Source organism: Coregonus clupeaformis, chromosome 7 (assembly GCF_020615455.1).
Source record: "Coregonus clupeaformis isolate EN_2021a chromosome 7, ASM2061545v1, whole genome shotgun sequence".
Classification (NCBI taxonomy): Eukaryota; Metazoa; Chordata; class Actinopteri; order Salmoniformes; family Salmonidae; genus Coregonus; species Coregonus clupeaformis.
The window spans coordinates 26,423,619-26,446,684 of record NC_059198.1 but is presented as its reverse complement, the minus strand read 5'-3'; the positions used below and the strand labels follow the sequence as shown (position 1 = coordinate 26,446,684).

The 23,066-nt window shown below is 40.4% G+C and overlaps 2 protein-coding genes across 2 annotated transcripts; one reads left to right on the top strand and one right to left on the bottom strand.

Annotated features, from left to right (window-relative positions):
• Positions 1–1,779: 1,779 nt before the first annotated feature.
• LOC121550742 (UNC93-like protein MFSD11) lies at positions 1,780–9,223 on the bottom strand. Its single transcript, XM_041863099.2, has 13 exons — positions 8,718–9,223; positions 7,691–7,746; positions 7,425–7,532; positions 7,200–7,279; positions 4,894–4,990; positions 4,724–4,782; positions 4,383–4,530; positions 4,140–4,189; positions 3,911–3,976; positions 3,702–3,827; positions 3,426–3,600; positions 3,157–3,292; positions 1,780–2,759 (listed from the first exon to the last, which is right to left on the bottom strand). The coding sequence occupies exons 1-13, from the start codon at positions 8,805–8,807 to the stop codon at positions 2,604–2,606; spliced, it is 1,347 nt and encodes a 448-aa protein (XP_041719033.2). The 5' UTR covers positions 8,808–9,223; the 3' UTR covers positions 1,780–2,603.
• A 47-nt stretch (positions 9,224–9,270) lies between these two features.
• Positions 9,271–12,298, top strand: LOC121550744 (ubiquitin domain-containing protein UBFD1-like). The gene is made up of 7 exons (XM_041863104.1): positions 9,271–9,368; positions 10,166–10,453; positions 10,560–10,768; positions 10,901–10,966; positions 11,494–11,599; positions 11,688–11,770; positions 11,932–12,298. Exons 1-7 carry the CDS (start codon positions 9,353–9,355, stop codon positions 12,040–12,042), a joined length of 879 nt encoding a protein of 292 aa, XP_041719038.1. The 5' UTR covers positions 9,271–9,352; the 3' UTR covers positions 12,043–12,298.
• The last annotated feature ends 10,768 nt before the right edge of the window (positions 12,299–23,066 follow it).

Here is a 23,066-nt window from a genome sequence, read left to right as displayed (position 1 = left end):
ATATGTGTTGAGCAATCAAAAATAGGGTTTGTTTAGGGTTATTTTCTGAGGATGAAGTTCATGTTTTGTAGTGTTTATTGTAGAAAACACAAACACTTTTTTCCCTTCAAAGCTCTTCGCTTAACTGGTGAAGCTTGAATAAAGATTACCTGACTAGTGACACACATAGTGATGGTTTATCATGCAGAAAATTGTGAGGCATTTGCCACAGTTTAACCATCAATAATAGTATACAGTTGGAATGACAGGCACTCAGCATAATTTATTTCACAGTTTTGTGGCGGTTTTGTGACAGGCTGTTTTTGAACAAAGGCCAAGATAGAAGTGTGGTGACACCGGAGGGGATTGTGAAAGGCCATTTTCACAGAGCCACAGGTCTGCTATGCCAGCTTGTCATGCTTGTATTGAGCAAGCATGCAGGAAAGCATTGTGGCATTCACAGCTATGTCATACTTTGAATACTTCGGACAGGCAATGCAAGTGATGGAAATGACTTTTAACAGCCTTGTTGTTGAGGATAAAGGCAGCTCAAAGGTTGTCTTGAAAATGTCAATTTATTGAGTTATACGACTTTCTGTCATTGCCATTTAATAGCTCAAATACCTAGGTACGTCTCTGTGTTAAATTTATGTTAAGCTTCAGTCCAGTTAGTGTTAGAAATACCAAGTGAGCACTTGTAGATTCCAATAGGTAATGTACATTTCAGGACTTATACCACACATCCTTCTTTATGTTTGTATGCAAATGATCAAGTTGCACAATTGACTAGAAAATAGCACAAAGGAAGAACACTTTAGGATTCTGATTATAATGCAATCAATACTCAATTACCTGTGAAGTACTGTGGGACCTCTGGTGCCCTTACTGCTTCTCTAAGGCTCAGCGTCCACCTCTATGATTTATGGGCCCTGCTCTTAAACCTTGCTTGGAAAACAAATGAACTGAAGTGATGTCACATCTTCCTGCCAGTGATCAACATTAAAATGTCCTTGTTAGAGGGAGAAAATATACATCACTTTTAGGGAGTACTAACAGTTCAATCACTTTTATCCAGTTCCTTTTAGCTTTCTATCTAAATTGTTGCAAGTGTAATAAAATGTTTGACATAGATGCATTTTAAGGTGGGCATTTGTAATGGAAAATATTTTAGGCTGAAAGTCTGCATCACCTTTAGCAATATGTACCACACATTTACAATGACGTACAGTACCAGAAAGGACTTGCAATAGAAAACAGCACACGCAACCTATTGCATGGGAGGAAAAAAGAGAGGTGCATTATCATGAGGATGCAAATGTGTCTACGCTTGGACTGAGTTAACATATCCGTTTCCTGTATCTAAGAAAAGGAGAACCGCAACAGTATAGGTGCTACCTGACAGTCTTTAAAAAGGAATAGCTGCAATGAGTTGAATTAGAGCGCTTTTGATTGTATGATCAACGTTACTGTTTCCTTCAATCTAATCTAAATTGAGGCCTACAGTGGTATCTTAGCACCATCTTCTGAGCATCATTTGTATTGCATGTCATTGTCCCACACAATAACCTCTGATATTGAATGTGCGATCTAGAACTTCAATTCCCAGTAAAAACATAAAGTGTAGCGCGTGCCCCGTGATGTCTACCAACACAAACCGAAGAAGAGGTACAAGCAAACGCACTAGGTGGTGTAAATTAAAACATCTGATTGTGTTTGTGTTTTCACGTTGCCACCGAGGACAGGAACTCATATTGCACCTTAATAATAGGTTACTTATACCTAATCCAAAAAGTTTAGAACTTTACAATAGTAGACATCGCTTTATAACAGATACAAACCACCAAAACATTAGCAGGCACTTAGTATGTAGGACTGAAAACATGTCAAATGTAAGTAAAAGGATGCCATAAATGTTCATGCATATGGATGTGTTTTTAAACTACTCTACTACTACATCTACATGCTCACTGACAATAAGTTGTACAGTAATTGTATTATTACAAGGCTAAATTCTTTCCAAAACATCACTGGATAGCTCTCGCAAGCTTTGGCATGGTGGATGTTGAGAATTGTCATAGACAAAATTGTTCAAACCTAGTCTATCTATACACATTTCAACACAGCATTTTCCATACATAGCTAGCATGTTTTTGTCACTTATTACATATTTTCTCAAACTGTAAAATCATTCAATAAGCCTCAATATTTACATGTCTTCTGTTTCGTATGGATCTTACATTCTAATAAACATCTAAAAACAATTTAATCAAGTTACGAAATGTATGACGTATAATCACACTACCACAGAATATGCAACAATGAGACTTAAATAACAACCCTGAGAGCAATCATAAAGACAGCTAATACATCAGGTGAGTGGTTACAACTTATATTACACATACACAATCCTATAGGAACCTCTCTGTAGTTAAAAAAGTACATAAAAAATGTATGCACGCATGACTGTAAGTCGCTTTGTATAAAAGTGTCTGCTAAATGGCATATTATTTATTCATAATATTATTAGTGTGTTGTGCAAGATAAGTTAAAGCTAAGACAGTGAAGGTGCAAAGTAGCTTTCCTGTTAAAAAACCTAGAAATGTAAGTCTAACACACGACGGGTCCTAATACTCTTGTTGTAGGTCTACAGAGAAGTTCTTTATTCTTTCCACCATGAAGAAGCAGAGTGTTCCAATGAAGCCCAGGATGACCATAAGGAGCAGTTGCCATGTCAACAGCAGGTAGCCACTGTAGAAAAAGGCCACTGCTGCAAAAATGGACTGGCAAAGGAAAGAAAACAAAAACATGTTGAAAGTAATACAAAGAGTTGACTGTGTTACTACTATGTTATAGTAATGTATTAATTGTATCTTAGATTGTGAGTTCTTACAGAATACTACTGTAATAAATGAATTGGTACATACAGCTATAGAATAATAATGCATGTTTGTGTGGCTACATAGACCAACACAATACGGCCTTCAATCGTCCTTCCCTCTAGTTATTCTTACAGTATAACCACACAAGGGATACATCGGCCTATGCATACCTAAACAACAGCCATACGTTATTAATCAACTACACTGCAATGAACTACACCCAGCGCACCACAGTATCAGTTGCTGGTACATACGTTTTAGTAAATGATCAGCTATATCAAGCTCTCTCGGGGGTTACCTGGATGAATTTGAAGATGGCAAAAGCAGGCGCGCTTTGCTCAGCATAAACACGCCCCAAGATGCTGTACAGTTGAGTGTTGAAACAGCTGTCACCGAGTCCAAGCAGGAAACTACACAGCAGTGCGATGGAGATACTAGGAAACAGATAGGACACACTCAACTGTGAGGGGGTTACAACAGGTCGTTTTCAACTGACATGATTTCTGATTAATATAAAAACAATATACAGCCCTGTTTTTATTAGTGTGTTTTATATTAAAACAATACCTTGGTGTCAGATATGGCTTGTTCAGTGTGCTAGTTTTTAAAACCACAGGGGCATCATCTGGGATGTTGAGGTAGATCAAGTAGAAGGCGATAAAATGGACGACCATCCCCAGGAAGACCACAGATGTCCGTCTGAAGCGGTTGTTCTTACATACTAGTCCAAAGATGCCTCCACCTGACAAATAACATCAGATTATTGTCAAACTAGTTCCTTGTTAGATAGTAACACCAACATAGAGTGATGGGTAAAAGTTACACTGGGCAACACAAACCTACCAACTATCTCTCCAATCCCCACCACGATTCCAGAGATCCCAATCAAGCCTTTAGCTGCCGCTCCAAACTCTGTTGTTGCCCCGATACATGTCCCATACACACCACTATAGAAAGCCAGCTCCAGACCTACGATGACAACACACTGCTAAAAACACTATTCCCCTGACAGAAATGGATGGACTTTTGGTTGTGCAGTACAATCTACTTACCACTGTATGCCATGCAACAGCTCAGGAGCAATATGGTTTTGGTTTTGAGCAGTTGCAGGATTGTCTCTGAAGAGAAGGAAACACACAAGGAATTGCTTTGGATGACTAACAGGATAGTAATCAGTGAAACAACATAAATGAGGTAACAGATGTGTCCTTTAACCCTAAGGAATAGATCAATGATTGATTGTATAATAACACATGAGCCTGTGAAGCTATATTAACTTACTGAATTCTGACTTTGCATCTTGTACTGCAGAGTTGGCTCTTTGCTTATACCTGCAAATCATTAAGAGGGAAAATGATCAAATTAGCAAGACAAATACATTATTTTCCATACTGTGATACTCAAATTCTTAGCAAAATGAATAACCACCATTTAAAATAGAGACACCAACGCAGTGCCATGGCTTCCCATTGGAATAAGGTTACAGTGAGAGAGTACTGTCAATAAATTAGGAAATTAACTAACATCATGTGAGTTGAGAGCAAAGGCTGGCCCTCCTCCTCGTTGAGCATCTCCTCCTCTGGTGGAATAGTCTTTCTCAGAGCCAGGAAGCTGAGTGTTCCCAGCACTGAGGTGACCAGCAGACCTATAAAGATAGTATTTCTGCTCCTATCTGAGAGGGACATCAATAACAAAGAATACAGTATCAAACAGAGAACACACTCCATTACTAAGTAGGGCAACAATATTGGAAGGACGCATGAGTCATATCCTAAATGAAAACAAAGAAGCAATTGCAAGTTTTCATTAATGTTAGCTCTATTTTCTCCATATTTTCCCATTGGATGATCTTCACATGCACATACCTGAGATTTCTGTACTTCCATTCCAATCGAAATAAATGTAAAGATTGCCAAATAACATGCTGAAAAATAAAACAACGTGTTACGATTACACCTTCTGCTCTAGGCCACCAAATAATGGAAATGACTGCCATTATTATGTAGTCTACCGTTAATATATACTATTAATATACCTGCACTGTAAAAGGGCCCAAAACATCCCTGTGTTCCTATTGATGGTGGAAGCATCAGAGTTCTCCACAAGGAAGTGTCCTTGAGCTGTCCAAAGCACTGATGAAAGGGATACATTATGATTAGGAACTGCAGATGTAATGAATAGAGATGGTTGCTATTTAATGACATTTGAATTGATCAAAATGCAGTATCGGGGATCTATTCAGGGTAAATATGTGTCTCTTTTATTTGTCACAAACTAACATTATCAAACAACTCGGTTCATCTGAATTTGTGACCTAAGAATTCTCATTTAGGTCTCCCATTTGTAAAATGTTTGCTTTGCTTGCGATCAGAGATAATGAACATAACCCCGGCATTTCCCTTTGATGTAAGTCATTAACAAGCTCCATTTCAGACATCATAACCATGTTAACCTTTGTCCAATGCTCAGCAACTGACAAGACACTCAATACGCTTTACCATGCATGCAGGTCATGTGCTCCTTCTGGATTTGATCTGCCGTACTCATATTGATAACTGTTTATAATACTGTGTAATTACTATCATTTTTACATTTACATTTTAGTCATTTAGCAGACGCCCTTATCCAGAGCGACTTACAGTGAGTGAATACATTTTTTTTATTTTTTATACTGGCCCCCCCCGTGGGAATCGAACCCACAACCCTGGCGTTGCAAACGCCATGCTCTATCAACTGAGCTACATCCCTGCCGGCCATTCTCTCCCCTACCCTGGACGACGCTGGGCCAATTGTGCGCCGCCCATGAGTCTCCCGGTCGCGGCCGGCTGCGACAGAGCCTGGATCGCATTTGATGTACTTACAATTTACAAATCATTATTCCGACAGCAAAAAATGGGTACAATTAAGTTTACAAATGTGTTAAGAATGAATGGCATGCGTAAGAGAATAGTAGACTCCAGAGCCACGTAGAGAATTTTGGATTGGATTAGGAATATGCACAAAGAGGTGAAACATACACTACATGACCAAAAGTATGTGGACACCTGCTTGTCGAACATCTCATTCCAAAATCATGGAGTTGGTCCCCCTTTTGCTGCTATAACAGCCTCCACACTTCTGGGAACGCTTTCCACTAGATGTTGGAACATTGCTGCGGGGACCTGCTTCCATTCAGCCACAAGAGCATTAGTGAGGTCGGGCACTGATGTTGGGCGCGATTAGGCCTGGCTCGCAGTCGGCGTTCCAATTCATCCCAAACGTGTTCATTGGGGTTGGTCAGGGCTCTGTGCAGGCCAGTCAAGTTCTTCCACACCGATCTCAACAAACCATTTCTGTATGGACCTCACTTTGTGCACAGGGGCATTGTCATGCTGAAACAGGAAAGGGCCTTCCCCAAACTGTTGCCACAAAGTTGGAAGCACAGATTTGTCTAGAATGTCATTGTATGCTGTAGAATTAAGATTTCCCTTCAACTAAAGGGTCTAGCCCGAACCATGAAAAACAGCCCCAGACCATTATTCCTCCTCCACCTAACTTTACAGTTGGCACTATGCATTCAGGCAGGTAGTGTTCTCCCGGCATCCGCCAAACCCAGATTCGTCCGTCAGACTGCCAGATGGTGAAGCGTGATTAATCACTCCAGAGAACGCGTTTCCACTGCTCCAGAGTCAAATGGCGGTGAGCTTTACACCACTCCAGCCAACACTTGGCATTGCACTCGGCCATGGAAACCCAGTTCATGAAGCTCCCGACAAACAGTTCTTGTGCTGACGTTGCTACCAGAGTTTGGAACTCGGTAGTGAGTGTTGCAACTGAGGACAGATGATTTTTACGCGCTACGTGCTTCAGCACTCGGCGGTCCCATTCTGTGAGCTTGTGTGTCCTACCACTTCACGGCTGAGCCGTTGTTGCTCCTAGACGTTTCCACTTCACAAAAACAGCACTTACAGTTGACATGGGCAGCTCAAGCAGGGCAGACATTTTACGAACTGACTTGTTGGAAAGGTGGCATCCTATGACGGTGCCACGTTGAAAGTAACGGAGCTCTTCAGTAAGGCCATTCTACTGCCAATGTTTGTCTATGGAGACTGCATGGCTGTGTGCTCGATTTTATACACCTGTAAGCAATGGGTGTGGATGAAATAGCTGAATCCACTAATTTGAAGGGGTGTCCACATACTTTTGTATATTACTTTATACCAAACTGTCATGTAAATCATGACAGTTCAATGTAAAAACATATTTGTACCAATATGTAATGATGTGAGTGATTCTGTAGTCAGGGAATGTTAACCAGATAGCAGAGGGAACAAAGGAGAGATCCCAAGAAACCAGACTTACTGGCTGCTCCAATGCCGATTACTACTGAGGTGAAGTAAAAGGACCATGTTGATGGGGTGATGAATACAGCTACGTAACCACTATGGAAAATAATGGAACCATAACAAACAGCAGCACATGACCTTGTTATAACTAGACAACTACTTCAGAAATATCAATCAACTACTGATCTGCAAATAGAAAATGATTGGGGGGGATCATTCCTTTAGAATTCTTGATACTCACCTGTAAAGAATTCCACTGAAAAACATTGTAAACTGTGGTCCAATTATTGCAACAACAGTTGGAGCTAACAAATTTGAAAAGGAAAACATTCCATAGATGATTCCAAGGCTGTTGTACAAGGACAGAAAGAAAACAGTACAGAGAAAAGTTTAGTGTCTGGTATAAGGGTCAATGATTCTGAAAGATGCACATTATCTCCCCCACTCATTTCGCTGGGATAATGTGGTTTTCCAATATTTAGCCTATGGTAACACCATCCAACTCACCTGTGATAACCACTTCCAGTGAAGGTATCATTGTCCAGGCTTTTAACTATGGTTTGCTTTAAAATAGAGGAGAAATGGGATATTAATGTGAAGCATAAGAACATATAAAATATGTTCTCAAATATTGTTGCCACCACTACCAATGTGCCCTGTGGATATTGACCTTTACATTTATTAATTTGAGTAATTATTTTGGCATGACAATCTATTGACCAATGAAGAAATTGGAAACACAAGATGTGCCTAACCCAGGACTCCTCCAACAATGCACCACTGACAAGGCAGCTGAGGACATCATGTGAGCTGGAAGATGCACTGGAAAATAAACTGATGCAATTTATCATGGGGTAAAAGTTCTTAAACTTGAGAGACAAAGGCAATGGACTTGAAAAAAACGAAGCATGACTGCAAAATGACAACAATTCAAATAAAATCAAATGTTATTGGTCGCATTCACATATTTAGCAGATGTTTTTGCGGGTGTAGCGAAATGCTTGTGTTCCTATTTCCAGCAGTGCAGTAATATCTAACAATACACACATATCTAAAAGTAAAAGAATGGAATTACGAAATATATAAATATTGATGTACCATGAATGATAAACAATGACGACATGTCTAATGTAAAAAAAGAAATCAGATATCAAAAAGCTACCAACTTCAGATAGCAGTTATCAATGGTTAACTGTCCATTGTCTCAAGTGAACTTGACTATTTAGCAAAACAAACAACTGATCAGTCAATAGATTACAAACATGTCAAATGACAACATATATTATATTTCTGATTAATTAGAGTATGTAGCCTACATGACATGTAATTTGAAGGGGAGAGGTCAAACAGCTGTCAACTTCAGAAAAATTAGCTAGCTAGGAAGTTGCTAATATCTGAAATATTAATGGGTAGGTGTGAATTTTCTCCAGTGATATTGACTCTACCAAACAAAACAAATTATCAGTCAATATAGTTTGCCTAGGTTACGACTTCAGCTGAGGTCACACACGTGAAAGTGTGTCCTTTGACTTACTTCAATGTTTCCACAGGTGGTGAAGGCAGTGAAAATGAACAGAAATCCTAGTCCCAGAATGACAACGTTGTAAATCCTGAGGTCTGCCATGATTATATTATTCTTGCACCACCTCTTGGTAGATGTCCCAGGTCGCTACATTCATTGCACTCAATGCAATGAAATAAGATTTTTCCAACAGGTACACTTCTTGCGTCGACCAGACATTTCTGAGATGGCTAAGCAAATACAAAAACCATAGAATCTAGAGACCCCACGCCTCTGCTGGACATGCACTTTTCGGCTACTTTTCTTCAAAAGTCCATATGGTAACTTTTCTTCCGCACGTTCTCTCTGTGAAGAAGTTCTAAGCACGAGCCGATTTAGCATAACCCTACCATTAGCACATTTGGTAGATTGTTGTAGTAGGCTATGTATCTAATAGCTAGCTAGCTAGCGAAGTTTCTCGTGATTGCATACAATACGACCAAGCTGTATGTCGTTGTCGTGAGGTAGACAAATGCCAAATGACTTTCATTACAAACCAACAGTTGAGATTTATCAAACGCTTTACAGGCTATGGAAGCCCCGTAGGGCCAATACACGTCAGCGCGTACGTTTCCCAGCAGTCTCACTTCATATTGTACACAATCATCATGGCGACCCAGGATGGTGGGTATTGAGAAAATATAATGTTATGCTTTCCCAAATGTCTATGCGATGCAATTGATCAATTTTCAATTAATTAGCTTAGTCATTTAATCGTCTTTCTGGTGTTGGTGCAAATTGAACATGTCAATGGGATTTCAAATCATATTTTCTTCATAATCCAATGTTCGCCCGGTTATCCTGGTCACTGGCTAGCTGCTAGCCAACCATATTTAGCTAGCTAACGTTAGCTCTTTCGATTTTGTTACAGAGCCAAAATAACTAGAGCTACGGTTACATAAGTTGTAATTTGATTCTAGAAACCTAGGACAAATGTAATAATTGTAGCTATCTCTAAGTTCTCATGTAGCTATCATTAGCTATATTAGGTATGTATAAGCTAGCAAGTTATGTTAACTAGCTAGCTAACTCTATCTGACTGCAAATGTAGCTTGGATGTGTCAGCTAATTTAGCTAGCATGACTATGTAACTAGCAAGTTCGTTCTGTTTGCAAATAAGCTACAGTAACTCGTTAACAGACACGTGAGATATCAGACTTAGCTAACGTTGCTAAACGACCCACAGAATACCAAATAGGTCAACCAGCCAGTTGCTTGCAGCTGCTTTGTCATAACAAACAACGACCTGCATGAAGCCATACTTGCTAGCTATTACTTGGCTGAGAAGACCTAATGTGACAAACTTTTCCCAGACATTGAGCTTTGACCAACTATGCTTTTGACATAGCTGTGCCTGGCTGAGAATTCTTGTGGGTTTGAGAATTCTCAGCTAAGCTGTGCCTTTCTTAATCCGTTCGTAGGAAGTGAAGAAGTCGTAATGGAAACTGAAGCCACGTTGAAAGAGCCACAACAACTGTGTGAAAATGTTGGCAAAGGGAATGCTGAAGTATCGGAAACTGTGTCTCGGACAGATGATGCCGGGGAAAGCTCTTCAAATCAGGACCCTACTGTCAGCAATGGAGATGACAGTGATGAAGGAAAGGAGATGGTGGATCTTAAGATTATTTGGAACAAGAATAAGTATGATCTCAAAATTCCTTTAGATGGCACTGGAGCCAAACTGAAAGAGCGGATCCATTCACTCACTGGTAAGTAGTTATTTAGGCTTGCGTACTAACTACTTGGATACGTATAACAGTCACTGTTTATTTATGCATCTCTCCCACGCTCTCTTTTTCTCTCATATGTTAATAGGTCTTCCACCTGCTATGCAGAAAGTAATGTACAAGGGACTGCTGCCAGAAGATAAGACGCTACGTGAAATTAAAGTTACAAATGGTGCAAAAATAATGGTGGTGGGATCTACAATAAATGATGTACTAGCTGTAAATACTCCAAAAGAGGTTATTCAGCAGGAAGTTAAAGCTGAAGAAAACAAAAAGGAACCTTTGTGTCGGCAAAAAGTAGGACTTTTCAACGTCTTTTGATTTCCATATTTGTAAATAAACAACAGCTTCTTTGCCCAAGGTATGGTCACAGGTTATGATATTTTTTATTCAACTGTGAACTTAAAATAATAATGTTTTGAATTTCAGCAACACAGAAAGGTGTTGGACAAAGGCAAACCAGAGGACATAATGCTATCTGTTAAAGGAACAAAGGTGAGTATTTTCATCAAAACCCTAACGATGGTTGGGAAAGTATGGTTCTTTTACTCAGAGTATACCAAACATTAGGAGCACCTTCCTAATATTGTGTTGCAGCTCTTTACACAAACCGGTGCGCCTGGCACCTACTACCATACCCCGTTCAAAGGCACTTCAATCTTTTGTCTTGCCCATTCACCCTCTGAATGGCACACATACACAATCCATTTCTCAATTGTCTCAAGGCTTAAAAATCCTTCTTTAACCTGGCTCCTCCCCTTCATTTACACTGATTGAAGTGGATTTAACAAGTGACATCAATAAGGGATCATAGCTTTCACCTGGTCAGTCTATCATGGAAAGAGCAGGTGTTCCTAATGTTTTGTATACTCACTGTATATTGCAATGTTTATGTATTTTTCTCACAGATATTTCAACTGGAACACTGTATCACTGTCAGGAGCTTGGAGATGGGTTGTTGTGAATGACTTCCTTGTTCTTTCGCAAATGACCAGCATAGTGATCTCTCATTTGTTACACAGGAACGCTTACCAACAGTGCCTTTAGCTGGAATGTACAACAAATCTGGTGGAAAAGTTCGGCTCACCTTCAAACTGGAACAAGATCAACTGTGGATTGGAACTAAGGGTGAGATGACCCCCTGGTTTGGTTGGATCGTGTGTAAGGAAAAAGTGTTATGGCGCTCACTCTTATCTGTCTATATTCTTTCCTACAGAGAGGACAGAGAAAATCCCTATGGGCTCCATCAAACATGTGGTGACTGAACCCATTGAAGGTCATGAGGATTATCACATGATGGTAACACGTTTCCTTACTACAAACTGCACAAGCCAGATTGACAGTTGATGTAATGTATGTTTTTTCCCATAAACACATACATTACTTTGTGTATTTTTTCAAAAGTAGCTATCTTACTGTCATTTATGGTACAATTATTTTTCTCTCATTCACTTTCCTAGGCGTTTCAGTTGGGTCCAACAGAAGCCTCTCAGTATTGGATCTACTGGGTGCCAATTCAGTTTGTTGATGCAATCAAAGACACAGTCCTTGGAAAGTGGCAGTATTTCTAATGTGCCTCTATTATTGACATTGAAGAACTGTGATCTAGAACAGGAACAAATGAAAATGGGGATCTGGAGACAAGGAGTCCTAAGGAACTTAACATTGAAGCATATTAGAGATGCAAACTGAAGGATGCCTATGGACTAATCATATTATTTTGGGTTTCAAGTGCACTATGAGGCAGCATCATATTCCTCAGCCCAGTTCATCATTCATTTTTTTGAGCAAACCCAAGGGAAAACAATAAAACTAAATGTACAGAGATTGCGGATGCATTTCTCACAGTTATTCTTAAAGTAATAAAATGTATTTAAGGAAAAGAAAGCTGCACTAGGACATTTGTATGTGGTAGCCTATGTTGTATTTATTATATGGATCAACACAAGCAAACTTGCCAAAGTTGAATACAGTTTCAAATGGTCTCAAGATATTGGTTTACCTGTAGTCATGATAAATATTCATGGTAACAGAAAATATTGAAAGATCTAATGGAATTTATAGAGATTCCCTCAGCAGAAATATATCACTATATAACTTAAAGTAGTAAGCAACTTACTCATGTAAGTTTTGCTATTTACAATCATTATTTAGAGTTGAGAGGGGATTTCTGTTGATTATTTAAAAAGAAGGGTGGGTGTTTGGGGATGGGCGCTGTGGTATTGTGTGGAATAGTCTCACAGATGATTCAGAGCATGTTTCTATTCAGCATCAGGCCAGACATTGAGCATTGCCGCAATCCAGTGTCATGCTGTCATGAGACTGTCACATGCAAAGGGAATTGGTCAGTATAATCACATGGTTTAGATCAGGGATGGGCAACTGATGGGGGCCACAAAATATCTGAACTCATCATGAGGTGCCACAGTTGCTCGCGAGTCCACCCCCCCATCATCACATTAGCAGCCTCCCTTTTGAAAGCGGATATTATGTTATGTTTTTTTTTCTTTAGAGTTAATTTAGTGCAATTCTACACATTTTGCCATGGGGTATAGAGAAACTGTTGCCGTCTTAAAGCAAATTTGCTGCAATTCTACACATTTTGCCATGTTTCAGAGAGAAGGTCTTGCAATTTTATAACTAATTTTGCCATGGGGCAAAGAGGAAAATCCTGTAATTCTACACATTTTGCAATAAGGTGGACAGAGCGAAATGTTTGCAGTTTTTAGTATTATGTCTGAGTGAGACTGACTAACAAAATCAATGGGGGCCCCCTGGACGGGAATTCGATTACTAAATTTAGATACTGTAGCTGGCCGCTAGACTTAATTGACCAATCTAAAAAATGTAAGCTGACGTGGGCTATTTGAGTGACTATCAGTGACTGATGAGAAAAACTGCTGACGCACAACCACGTTTTGAAATTGCACCTTGTGTATTCTACTATTCTAACTTGCAACAGTAAGTTGAGACCCCCACTGAGTTAAAAATAAAAAAATAAATTTGATCCGAGGGCCCATCCCTGGTTAAGATGCACTCTGCTGTTCCTACAGGAGAGGGCCACAATGTCACACTTTTACATTTCTTGTTCATAGCAATATCAACTGGCGTGGGTATAATTTTTCAGAAATACATTTTCTGAAATGTATTTAGTAACACAAAGAAATAGGCCTTAATGTATTTATATACAGATAAGAACCAGTAACTGCAACATTCAGATACATCGTTTTATTTAATTGAAAGTATTTAATAAATATACAAACACATTTCCATACCCTAACAATGTATTGTTTTTCCAAATCTGCAAAAAAAATACAGACACTTTAAAAGCAAAGAATTGAAATAAGTTGTTCGGGACTGACGTAGTGATATTGTCTGGTTATAGCTTTGCCAGTAATAATGTCATCAACTGAGGTCGATACTGAACTAAACGTTAATTAAGCAACCAGCTTATAAGAACATGTCAGTGTTGTCTGGCATTTAAAAAAAAAATGATACTATTGGAACCATCTCTTGGAATTGTCAGATAACCATCAATTTAAACATTGTACTTGACATACTTACAATTATGATGGTTAAAATGATATTACAATGGTTACAGTTGCTATAATAATACCTCAGCTTCCAGTCTATAAATATAAAGTAATTTGTATTGACATCGACATGGCTAGAGAAAGACCTGACCTTTGAGCCAGGTGTCTCCAAGTGTCCAGTAAAGATCATCACCCTTTAGTATACTCTGTTACTTTAGTGACATTTTGCTGGCCGCTCAATGGGTTATTATTAATCCTTAGTTGTATCTCTTCAGACCTTATTAATGTAAAAATTCACCTAAGTGGTCAACAAATGCAGTCCAGTAATAATGGTTAAATCTGATTGCGCAAACAGCACTCTCTTGGTTGTATATTTGTGACATCGTACACCCTGGTTTGATGGCTCTTTCAAATTAAAAACTTTGTAATGTAGAATATCTGAAACATGGTCAATTATTTTTTGTTAAATGAGCTATACAGTATTGAATAAATTATACTGAACAAAAATATAAACGCAACATGCAACAATTCCAAAGATTTTACTGAGTTACAGTTCATAAGGAAATCATTCAATTGAAGTGAATTCATTAGGCCCTAATCTATGGATTTCATATGACTGGGCAATACAGATATGCATCTGTTGGTCACAGATACCTTCAAAAAAGGCATGACAATGGCCCTCAGGATTTTGTCACAGTATCTCTGTGCATTCAAATAGCCATCAATAAAATCAAATTGTGTTTGTTGTCTGTAGCTTATGCCTGCCCATACCATAACCCCACCGCCACCACGGGGCACTCTGTTCACAACGTTGACATCAGCAAACCGCTTGCCTACACTACACCATACACATGGTCTGCGGTTGTGAGGCCGGTTGGATGTACTGCCAAATTCTCTAAAATAATGTTGGAGGCGGCTTATGGTAAAAAAATAAACATAAATTCTCTGGCAACAGCTCTGGCGGACATTTCTGCAGTAAGCTCCCTCAAAACATTAGACATCTGTGGCATTGTGTTGTGTGACAAAACTGCACATTTTAGAGTGGCCTTTTAATGTCCCCAGCACAAGGTGCACCTGTGTAATGATCATACTGTTTAATCAGCTTCTTGATATGCCACACCTGTCAGGTGGATGGATTATCTTGGCAAAGGAGAAATGCTTACTAACAGGGATGTAAACAAATTTGTGCCCCAAATCTGAGAGAAATAAGCTTTTTGTGTGTATGGACATTTCGGAGATCTTTTATTTCAGCTCATGAAACATGGGACCAACTAACTACACTCTAAAAATAAAAGGTTCCTGAGGTATCCTTTAGGGGTTCTTCAAATTGAAACTGTGGGGGAACCCCTATAAGTTCTTCGAAGAACCCTTTTAAAATGGTTCTTCAATTAACCCCTTTTAATGGATCCTCGATTAACCTTTTGAAGAACCTTTGTCGGGTAAATTTTTTAACTACACCCTCCTCACCTATTATTATTATTATTAATAATACGCATAACAACAAAAACACACTATTTTAGTGTTTATTATGATTTTAGTGGCAAAGCAGAATAAAAAAATCAAAATATGAGGTAAACTCACAGCAGAGCCCCAAGTATAATGGGTATATCCTATGGCGTGTTGATGTTCTCCGTATCCATAGCCAGAATGATTTTGCAATGCATGGTGTTGTGACGTAACTCTCATTATTGTGATGACTATTATTTATCTAATAATTACCTACTATGTTTAATTGTTACTAGATTAAATTAATCATGTAACAATTAACTCATTAGGAATTTGGGGCACCACAGGAAAAGTTGTTTAACGAGTTACCGTTTCCCGAATTAACTCTAAAGATATCTAGAAATCTCTTATCGTTTAACAGTCATTTAATAATAATTTACCTCATATCAGTCTCATTCTGAAAGTCGTAGACTCTTTAAGTCTGCACGAACCTGGGTCTTACTGATCATTCCGTACCACACAAATGTATGTAATTATTTATTTAATAACTAATTAAAAATGATAACACAAGATACGTACACGGTATAGGTAGGGATTAGAAACTTAATACAATGAAAACGGGTCCCTAGCGGACTAACACAATATGACACTTGTACAAAAGATGGCGAGTTAGAGAGAGCGAGAGAGAGACAGAGAGAGAGAGAGAGAGAAAACACTTGGATACACATGGACCTATGCTCACAGTAATCCTAATACTTTGCCCCGAACTGCCGCCCGTTTGGGAAGAAAAGCAATGCATGTATTTATGTACATGTTGGAGGTCTTCGTCGTGTATCTCTGTTGGACCCAGGCCTTCGTGTGAAGGGGTCGATTGGGCCTTCTCTTTCGGATGGCCTTTTAGATGTAAGGCTCAGGTCCTTCTTCTTAGTTGTCTGTTTACTTTCACTCGTTCTGGAAGTGGTCTTCTGAGGACAGCTAATCAGCCGTGTCGATGATACCCTGTGGGGTGATGAGAGCAGTGTAGTAGACAATGGTTTGAAGAGAGTAACAGGATGGTCCCACTTAAATTCACCTTCTTAGATACTGTACTTGGAACAGCTACTCAGCCGTAACATTGATTGTTAGTGGAGGCAACTTTGTCGCCTTCACCTCGTGTTGATTTTCAGGGTCGGGACCAATATGGACAAAAGCTGCAGCTTGAGGTCCGTCTAGTCTGATCTGATCATTCTTATCTCAATCTTTTATGCACTCAGGTAAAGAAGGGTGTTTCCGTCATACTGACACGCTCTCTGAGCTCCCTCGGGCGTGGCTAGTTACGAGGCAAAAGTATTATCATCACTATGATTTTGTTAGAAAGCTAAAATCACATTCCTATCTTGTTGTTGGCCATTTGCCAAGCTAATGTGAGGCCTATGATCCTCACCCAGGGAGAGTCATGACAATGGTGATCGAACAGGTTTCCTGTTATATTCATCAGAAGTGTAGGGAGGGTCAAGTCTGTGAATCCAAAAAATAGTAATTATACAGATGATTAACAAAACATGCACACGACAGTACTCATACCTCGGTTTTTGTGGTAAATGTAAATTAAAAAAAACTGTTTTGATAATGGTTTTCATACACATACCTTGTCCATAATGTAGAGGCCTATGGGATATTCATTGAAGAGGTAAGGGAGGAGGATGGTAGATGTGATCTGCATAACATACCATTACCAATTGACATACCTTTGTATGTCTCCTCGTCTGTATACCTGCAGACACAGACACAAAAGTGAGCAGTTCAGTCATCTGCACCCAATACAGCTAGCCTTCAACATATTATTATAGCCTACATATTCTTACCTCTTTGTTGATTGATATCCATTGAATTGTGTCCTATTTTCTGTTTATGAAAAGATAGATGGTATTGTGATGGAAATATTATACTTGTGCTTTTCTTATAACTCATTTGTGTGTTCTATACATGTGCTGTTCTAATAAACAATTTATGTGTTCATGCAAGTGACTGATTGAAAGAATCCTCACTTATCAGTATATGTAATTTGGCAGTATTCCCAGACCTTGTTTCGAGATCGAAAGATATCTCAGTTTCAAGGTCTCAGCTTAGAGAGAAGAAGCCTTGTGAGGTATTGGTCGGTCACATGAAGGAAGCAAATGTTAATTAATTATGAATGATGAATAAGCTAAATCATGCAAATATGACTTGTCTGCTGTTTATAAGGGAACTTACAGGACTGCCCCGTTAGAGCTCCTGATTGACATGTGTACTATGGTGTATTGAGTTCCTTTGGAACCTCTCCAGCACGCTGATAATAAAGGATGATTCATTTAAGTTTGACTTCGAGTGTCCCTGGTGGTAATTTCCACGACATGGTGGTGAATTTATACAACAGTGTCATCATAAAACAATATAAATTTAGATCATACAAGGGACAAACCGTACCTTAAATTGAGGAGATCTTAAAATTGTTCAGTTAACCTCTACAGGATCGGTGTCCCGTATACGGGACGGTTGAGCTAATGTGCACTAATGTGATTAGCACGACTGTTGTAAGTAACAGCAATCTTTCCAGGACATAGACATGTCTTATATGGGCAGAAAGCTTACATTCTTGTTAATCTAATTGCACTGTCCAATTTACAGTAGCTATTACTGTGAAAAAATACCATTCTATTGTTTGAGGAGAGTGCACAACAACAAAAAACTTATCACGGCAACAGGTTTGATACGTTCACCTCTGAAGGTAAATACTGTACTTGCTCGGATTTGTCATCCTAAGGGTCCCAGAGATTAAATGTAGCATAGTTTTGTTTGATAAAATCAATTTTTATATTCAAATGTAGGAACTGGGTTCTATAGTTTGAACCCCTACTGTCTCTGGCTCCACACCCACCCGACCCGGCCATCTAGATGTGTGAAAATTAGTGTGTAAGCTAATGATCCACCATGCATGACATTCCTGGGAGTGTGTAAACTTACATTTTGTATTACCATATCATTTTGTATGTTCTCTATAGTTATGTACTTGAAAATGTATCAATTGACCAATTCGGCACATTTGGGCAGACTTGATACAAAATAGTCCAGTATTGCAACGCTTCACTGGATCTAAATTAAACCTAAACTGCAATTTTATATTGTGGCCTTTCTCTTGCATTTCAAAGATGATGGAACAAAAACATAAATAGAAAACGCATGTTTTTTGTTTGTATTATCTTTTACCAGATCTAATGTGTTATATTCTCCTACATTCATTTCACATTTCCACAAACCTCAAAGTGTTTCCTTTCAAATGGTATCAAGAATATGTATATCCTTGCTTTAGGTCCTGAGCTACAGGCAGTTAGATTTGGGTATGTCATTTTAGGCGAAAATTGAAAAAAGGGTCAGATTCTTAAGAGGAACTTTGAGGATCTTAGAAGAACCCTTGTTGAACTGCTAATTTCTAGAGTGTAGAGTGTACCATACTCCATTATAAATAGTCTCCCTCATCTGTATACAGTTCCAGAGCTCAAACAAAAGGTAGATATGAGTGTTGGACATCTTTCTTTTTACAGGCCAAAGAGTACCATCCAATATATCACGTTACAAACCTTGTATGTTGCCTAAGTGAGAGACGCCCTACCAGGTTTTTGTTAATGCATTATGAGGAAAAGTCTGTTTTGCATATACCTATGTTTTCAGCATGAGGTGTTTTTGCATTGCATATTTGTAAAGGGGAATGCACATACTCAATGATAGTTACAGTTTCATAGAAAGTATCCACCCTTCTTACACGGTTGTCACATGTTCGTTGGCTTACAGCCTGGGCTTTCAATGCATTCAATTATATACATTTCCCACTGAACTTACCTAGACATTATTGAAAATGTGTTGTTTTTTAACAAACTTGCATGGTTGTGGTTAATTTAGATTCTTACTTAATCATCACGTTCACCAGTCTCATTACAATTATTAAATGTTTTTTTGTGTTTAATAATAGTTTCTGCCAAGGCAGCAGCTGATCTTCCTGGGGTTCTGAGTCTCCCGAGTGGCGCAGTGGTCTAAGGCACTGCATCGCAGTGCTAGCTGTGCCACTAGAGAACCTGGTTCAAATCCAGGCTCTGTTGTAGCCGGCCGCGACCGGGAGACCCATGGAGTGGCGCACAATTGGCCCAGCGTCGTCCAGGGTAGGGGAGGGAATGGCTGGCAGGGATGTAGCTCCGTTGGTAGAGCATGGCGTTTGCAATGCCAGGGTTGTGGGTTCGATTCCCACGGGGGGCCAGTATAAAAAATAATGTATGCACTCACTAACTGTAAGTCGCTCTGGATAAGAGCGTCTGCTAAATGACGTAAATGTAATGATCTCTCCTCCTAGATGCAAATTTTCTGATAGCTTCATCAGAGACACCTAACCTAAGCCACTTTTGTATAAGGAGGTAATCCTTCTGAACCCACAAACATACAGAAGAAGCCTATTGTATTTTGTGAATATTGTCAACCATTTAAATCTATGTCAACCTTTTTAATGAATATCCTTGTAGCTTTTGGAACTGCCACCTTGACAGAATACACCTTTACTAATGTCTAGATCCCTAGACTGAAGTGTTGCGCATAACTTGAAATTACAGCAGTTAAATTACAGCAGTTAGAGCATTGAAAGATGTTTGAAGCACAATATTGTGTAACCAAAGTGGTGACATTAATGACTATCTAGCCTAAATCATTTTGCGATAATAAACATATCACTGTAAAATAGTTTACATTTTTCTTCCCAATAATGGTCTTAGTGCATATGTCCTATTCAAGCTCCATGGGTCCTAAATAATGTTCTCTGGTACTGTAACTTGAGATTTAGTGTCGCATTCTTGTGTGACGTTCAGAACTTGCATGGTGTTGTTCATAGTGTTTTATAAAGTACAAGAACGTGGTAACCTGTAATCACATACAGCGAGGGAAAAAAGTATTTGATCCCCTGCTGATTTTGTACGTTTGCCCACTGACAAAGACATGATCAGTCTATAATTTTAATGGTAGGTTTATTTGAACGGTGAGAGACAGAATAACAACAACAAAATCCAGAAAAACGCATGTCAAAAATGTTAGAAATTGATTTGCATTTTAATGAGGGAAATAAGTATTTGACCCCTCTGCAAAACATGACTTAGTACTTGGTGGCAAAACCCTTGTTGGCAATCACAGAGGTCAGACGTTTCTTGTAGTTGGCCACCAGGTTTGCACACATCTCAGGAGGGATTTTGTCCCACTCCTCTTTGCAGATCTTCTCCAAGTCATTAAGGTTTCGAGCCTGACGTTTGGCAACTCGAACCTTCAGCTCCCTCCACAGATTTTCTATGGGATTAAGGTCTGGAGACTGGCTAGGCCACTCCAGGACCTGAATGTGCTTCTTCTTGAGCCACTCCTTTGTTGCCTTGGCCATGTGTTTTGGGTCATTGTCATGCTGGAATACCCATCCACGACCCATTTTCAATGCCCTGGCTGAGGGAAGGTGGTTCTCACCCAAGATTTGACGGTACATGGCCCCGACCATCGTCCCTTTGATGCAGTGAAGTTGTTCTGTCCCATTAGCAGAAAAACACCCCCAAAGCATAATGTTTCCACCTCCATGTTTGACGGTGGGGATGGTGTTCTTGGGGTCATAGGCAGCATACCTCCTCCTCCAAACACGGCGAGTTGAGTTGATGCCAAAGAGCTCGATTTTGGTCTCATCTGACCACAACACTTTCACCCAGTTCTCCTCTGAATCATTCAGATGTTCATTGGCAAACTTCAGACGGACCTGTATATGTGCTTTCTTGAGCAGGGGGACCTTGCGGGCGCTGCAGGATTTCAGTCCTTCACGGCGTAGTGTGTTACCAATTGTTTTCTTGGTGACTATGGTCCCAGCTGCCTTGAGATCATTGACAAGTTCCTCCCGTGTTGTTCTGGGCTGATTCCTCACCGTTCTCATGATCATTGCAACTCCACGAGGTGAGATCTTGCATGGAGCCCCAGGCCGAGGGAGATTTACAGTTATTTTGTGTTTCTTCCATTTGCGAATAATCGCACCAACTGTTGTCACCTTCTCACCAAGCTGCTTGGCGATGGTCTTGTAGCCCATTCCAGCCTTGTGTAGGTCTACAATCTTGTCCCTGACATCCTTGGAGAGCTCTCTGGTCTTGGCCATGGTGGAGAGTTTGGAATCTGATTGATTGATTGCTTCTGTGGACAGGTGTCTTTTATACAGGTAACAAGCTGAGATTAGGAGCACTCCCTTTAAGAGTGTGCTCCTAATCTCAGCTCGTTACTTGTATAAAAGACACCTGGGAGCCAGAAATCTTTCTGATTGAAAGGGGGTCAAATACTTATTTCCCTCATTAAAATGCAAATCAATTTATAACATTTTTGACATGCGTTTTTCTGGATTTTTTTGTTGTTATTCTGTCTCTCACTGTTCAAGTAAACCTACCATTACAATTATAGACTGATCATTTATTTGTCAGTGGGCAAACGTGTCACGACCGTCTGAAGGAGGAGACCAATGCGCAGCGTTGCGAGTGAACATGATGATTTTATTAACTTAAAAGCAACCACGAAGAAAACAACAAATGACGATCCGTGAAGTTCTATACTGAATACTACTAACAGCAACAAAGAAACAATAACCCACAACACAAAGTGAACTCACACAGTATAAGATATGGCTCCCAATCAGAGATAACGAGCCGACAGCTGACACTCGTTACCTCCGATTGGGAGTCATACGACTAATCAAGAACAATTAACCAAACATAGAAAATGCACAACCAGAAATCCCCAACATAGAAATACACCCAAACAATGAAACTACACAACCCTGGCTCAAATATCAAGGTCCGTGGAGCCAGAGTGTCACATTACCCCCCCCTAAAGGTGCGACCTCCGGGCGCACCAGCATACAGTCTCGGGGAGGGTCTGGGTGGGCGTCTGTCCCTGGTGGCGGCTCTGGCCCAGGTCGTGGTCCCCACCCCACCTTAGTCACTATCCGCTTCCGTATTCCCTTCCTCATGACCACCCCCCAACTAAACCCCACTGGATTAAGGGGCGGCACCGGACTACGGGGCAGTACCGGACTAAGGGGCAGTACCTGACTAGATGGCGGATCCTGGCTGGCTGGCTCTGGCGGATCCTGGCGGGACGGCTCTGGCGGATCCTGGCGGGACGGCTCTGGCGGATCCTGGCGGGGACGGCTCTGGCGGATCCAGGCTGGACGGCTCTGGCGGATCCTGGCTGGACGGCTCTGGCGGATCCTGGCTGGACGGCTCTGGCGGATCCTGGCTGGGCCCGGCTCTGGCGGATCCTGGCTGGACGGCTCTGGCGGATCCTGGCTGGACGGCTCTGGCGGATCCTGGCTGGACGGCTCTGGCGGATCCTGGCTAGGCGGTTCTGGCGGATCCTGGCTGGACAGCTCTGGCGGATCCTGGCAGGACGGCTCTGGCGGATCCTGGCTGGCTGACGGATCTGGCGGATCCTGGCGGGCTGACGGATCTGGCTGCTCATGGCTGGCTGACGGATCTGGCTGCTCATGGCTGGCTGGACGGATCTGGCTGCTCATGGCTGGCTGACGGATCTGGCTGCTCATGGCTGGCTGACGG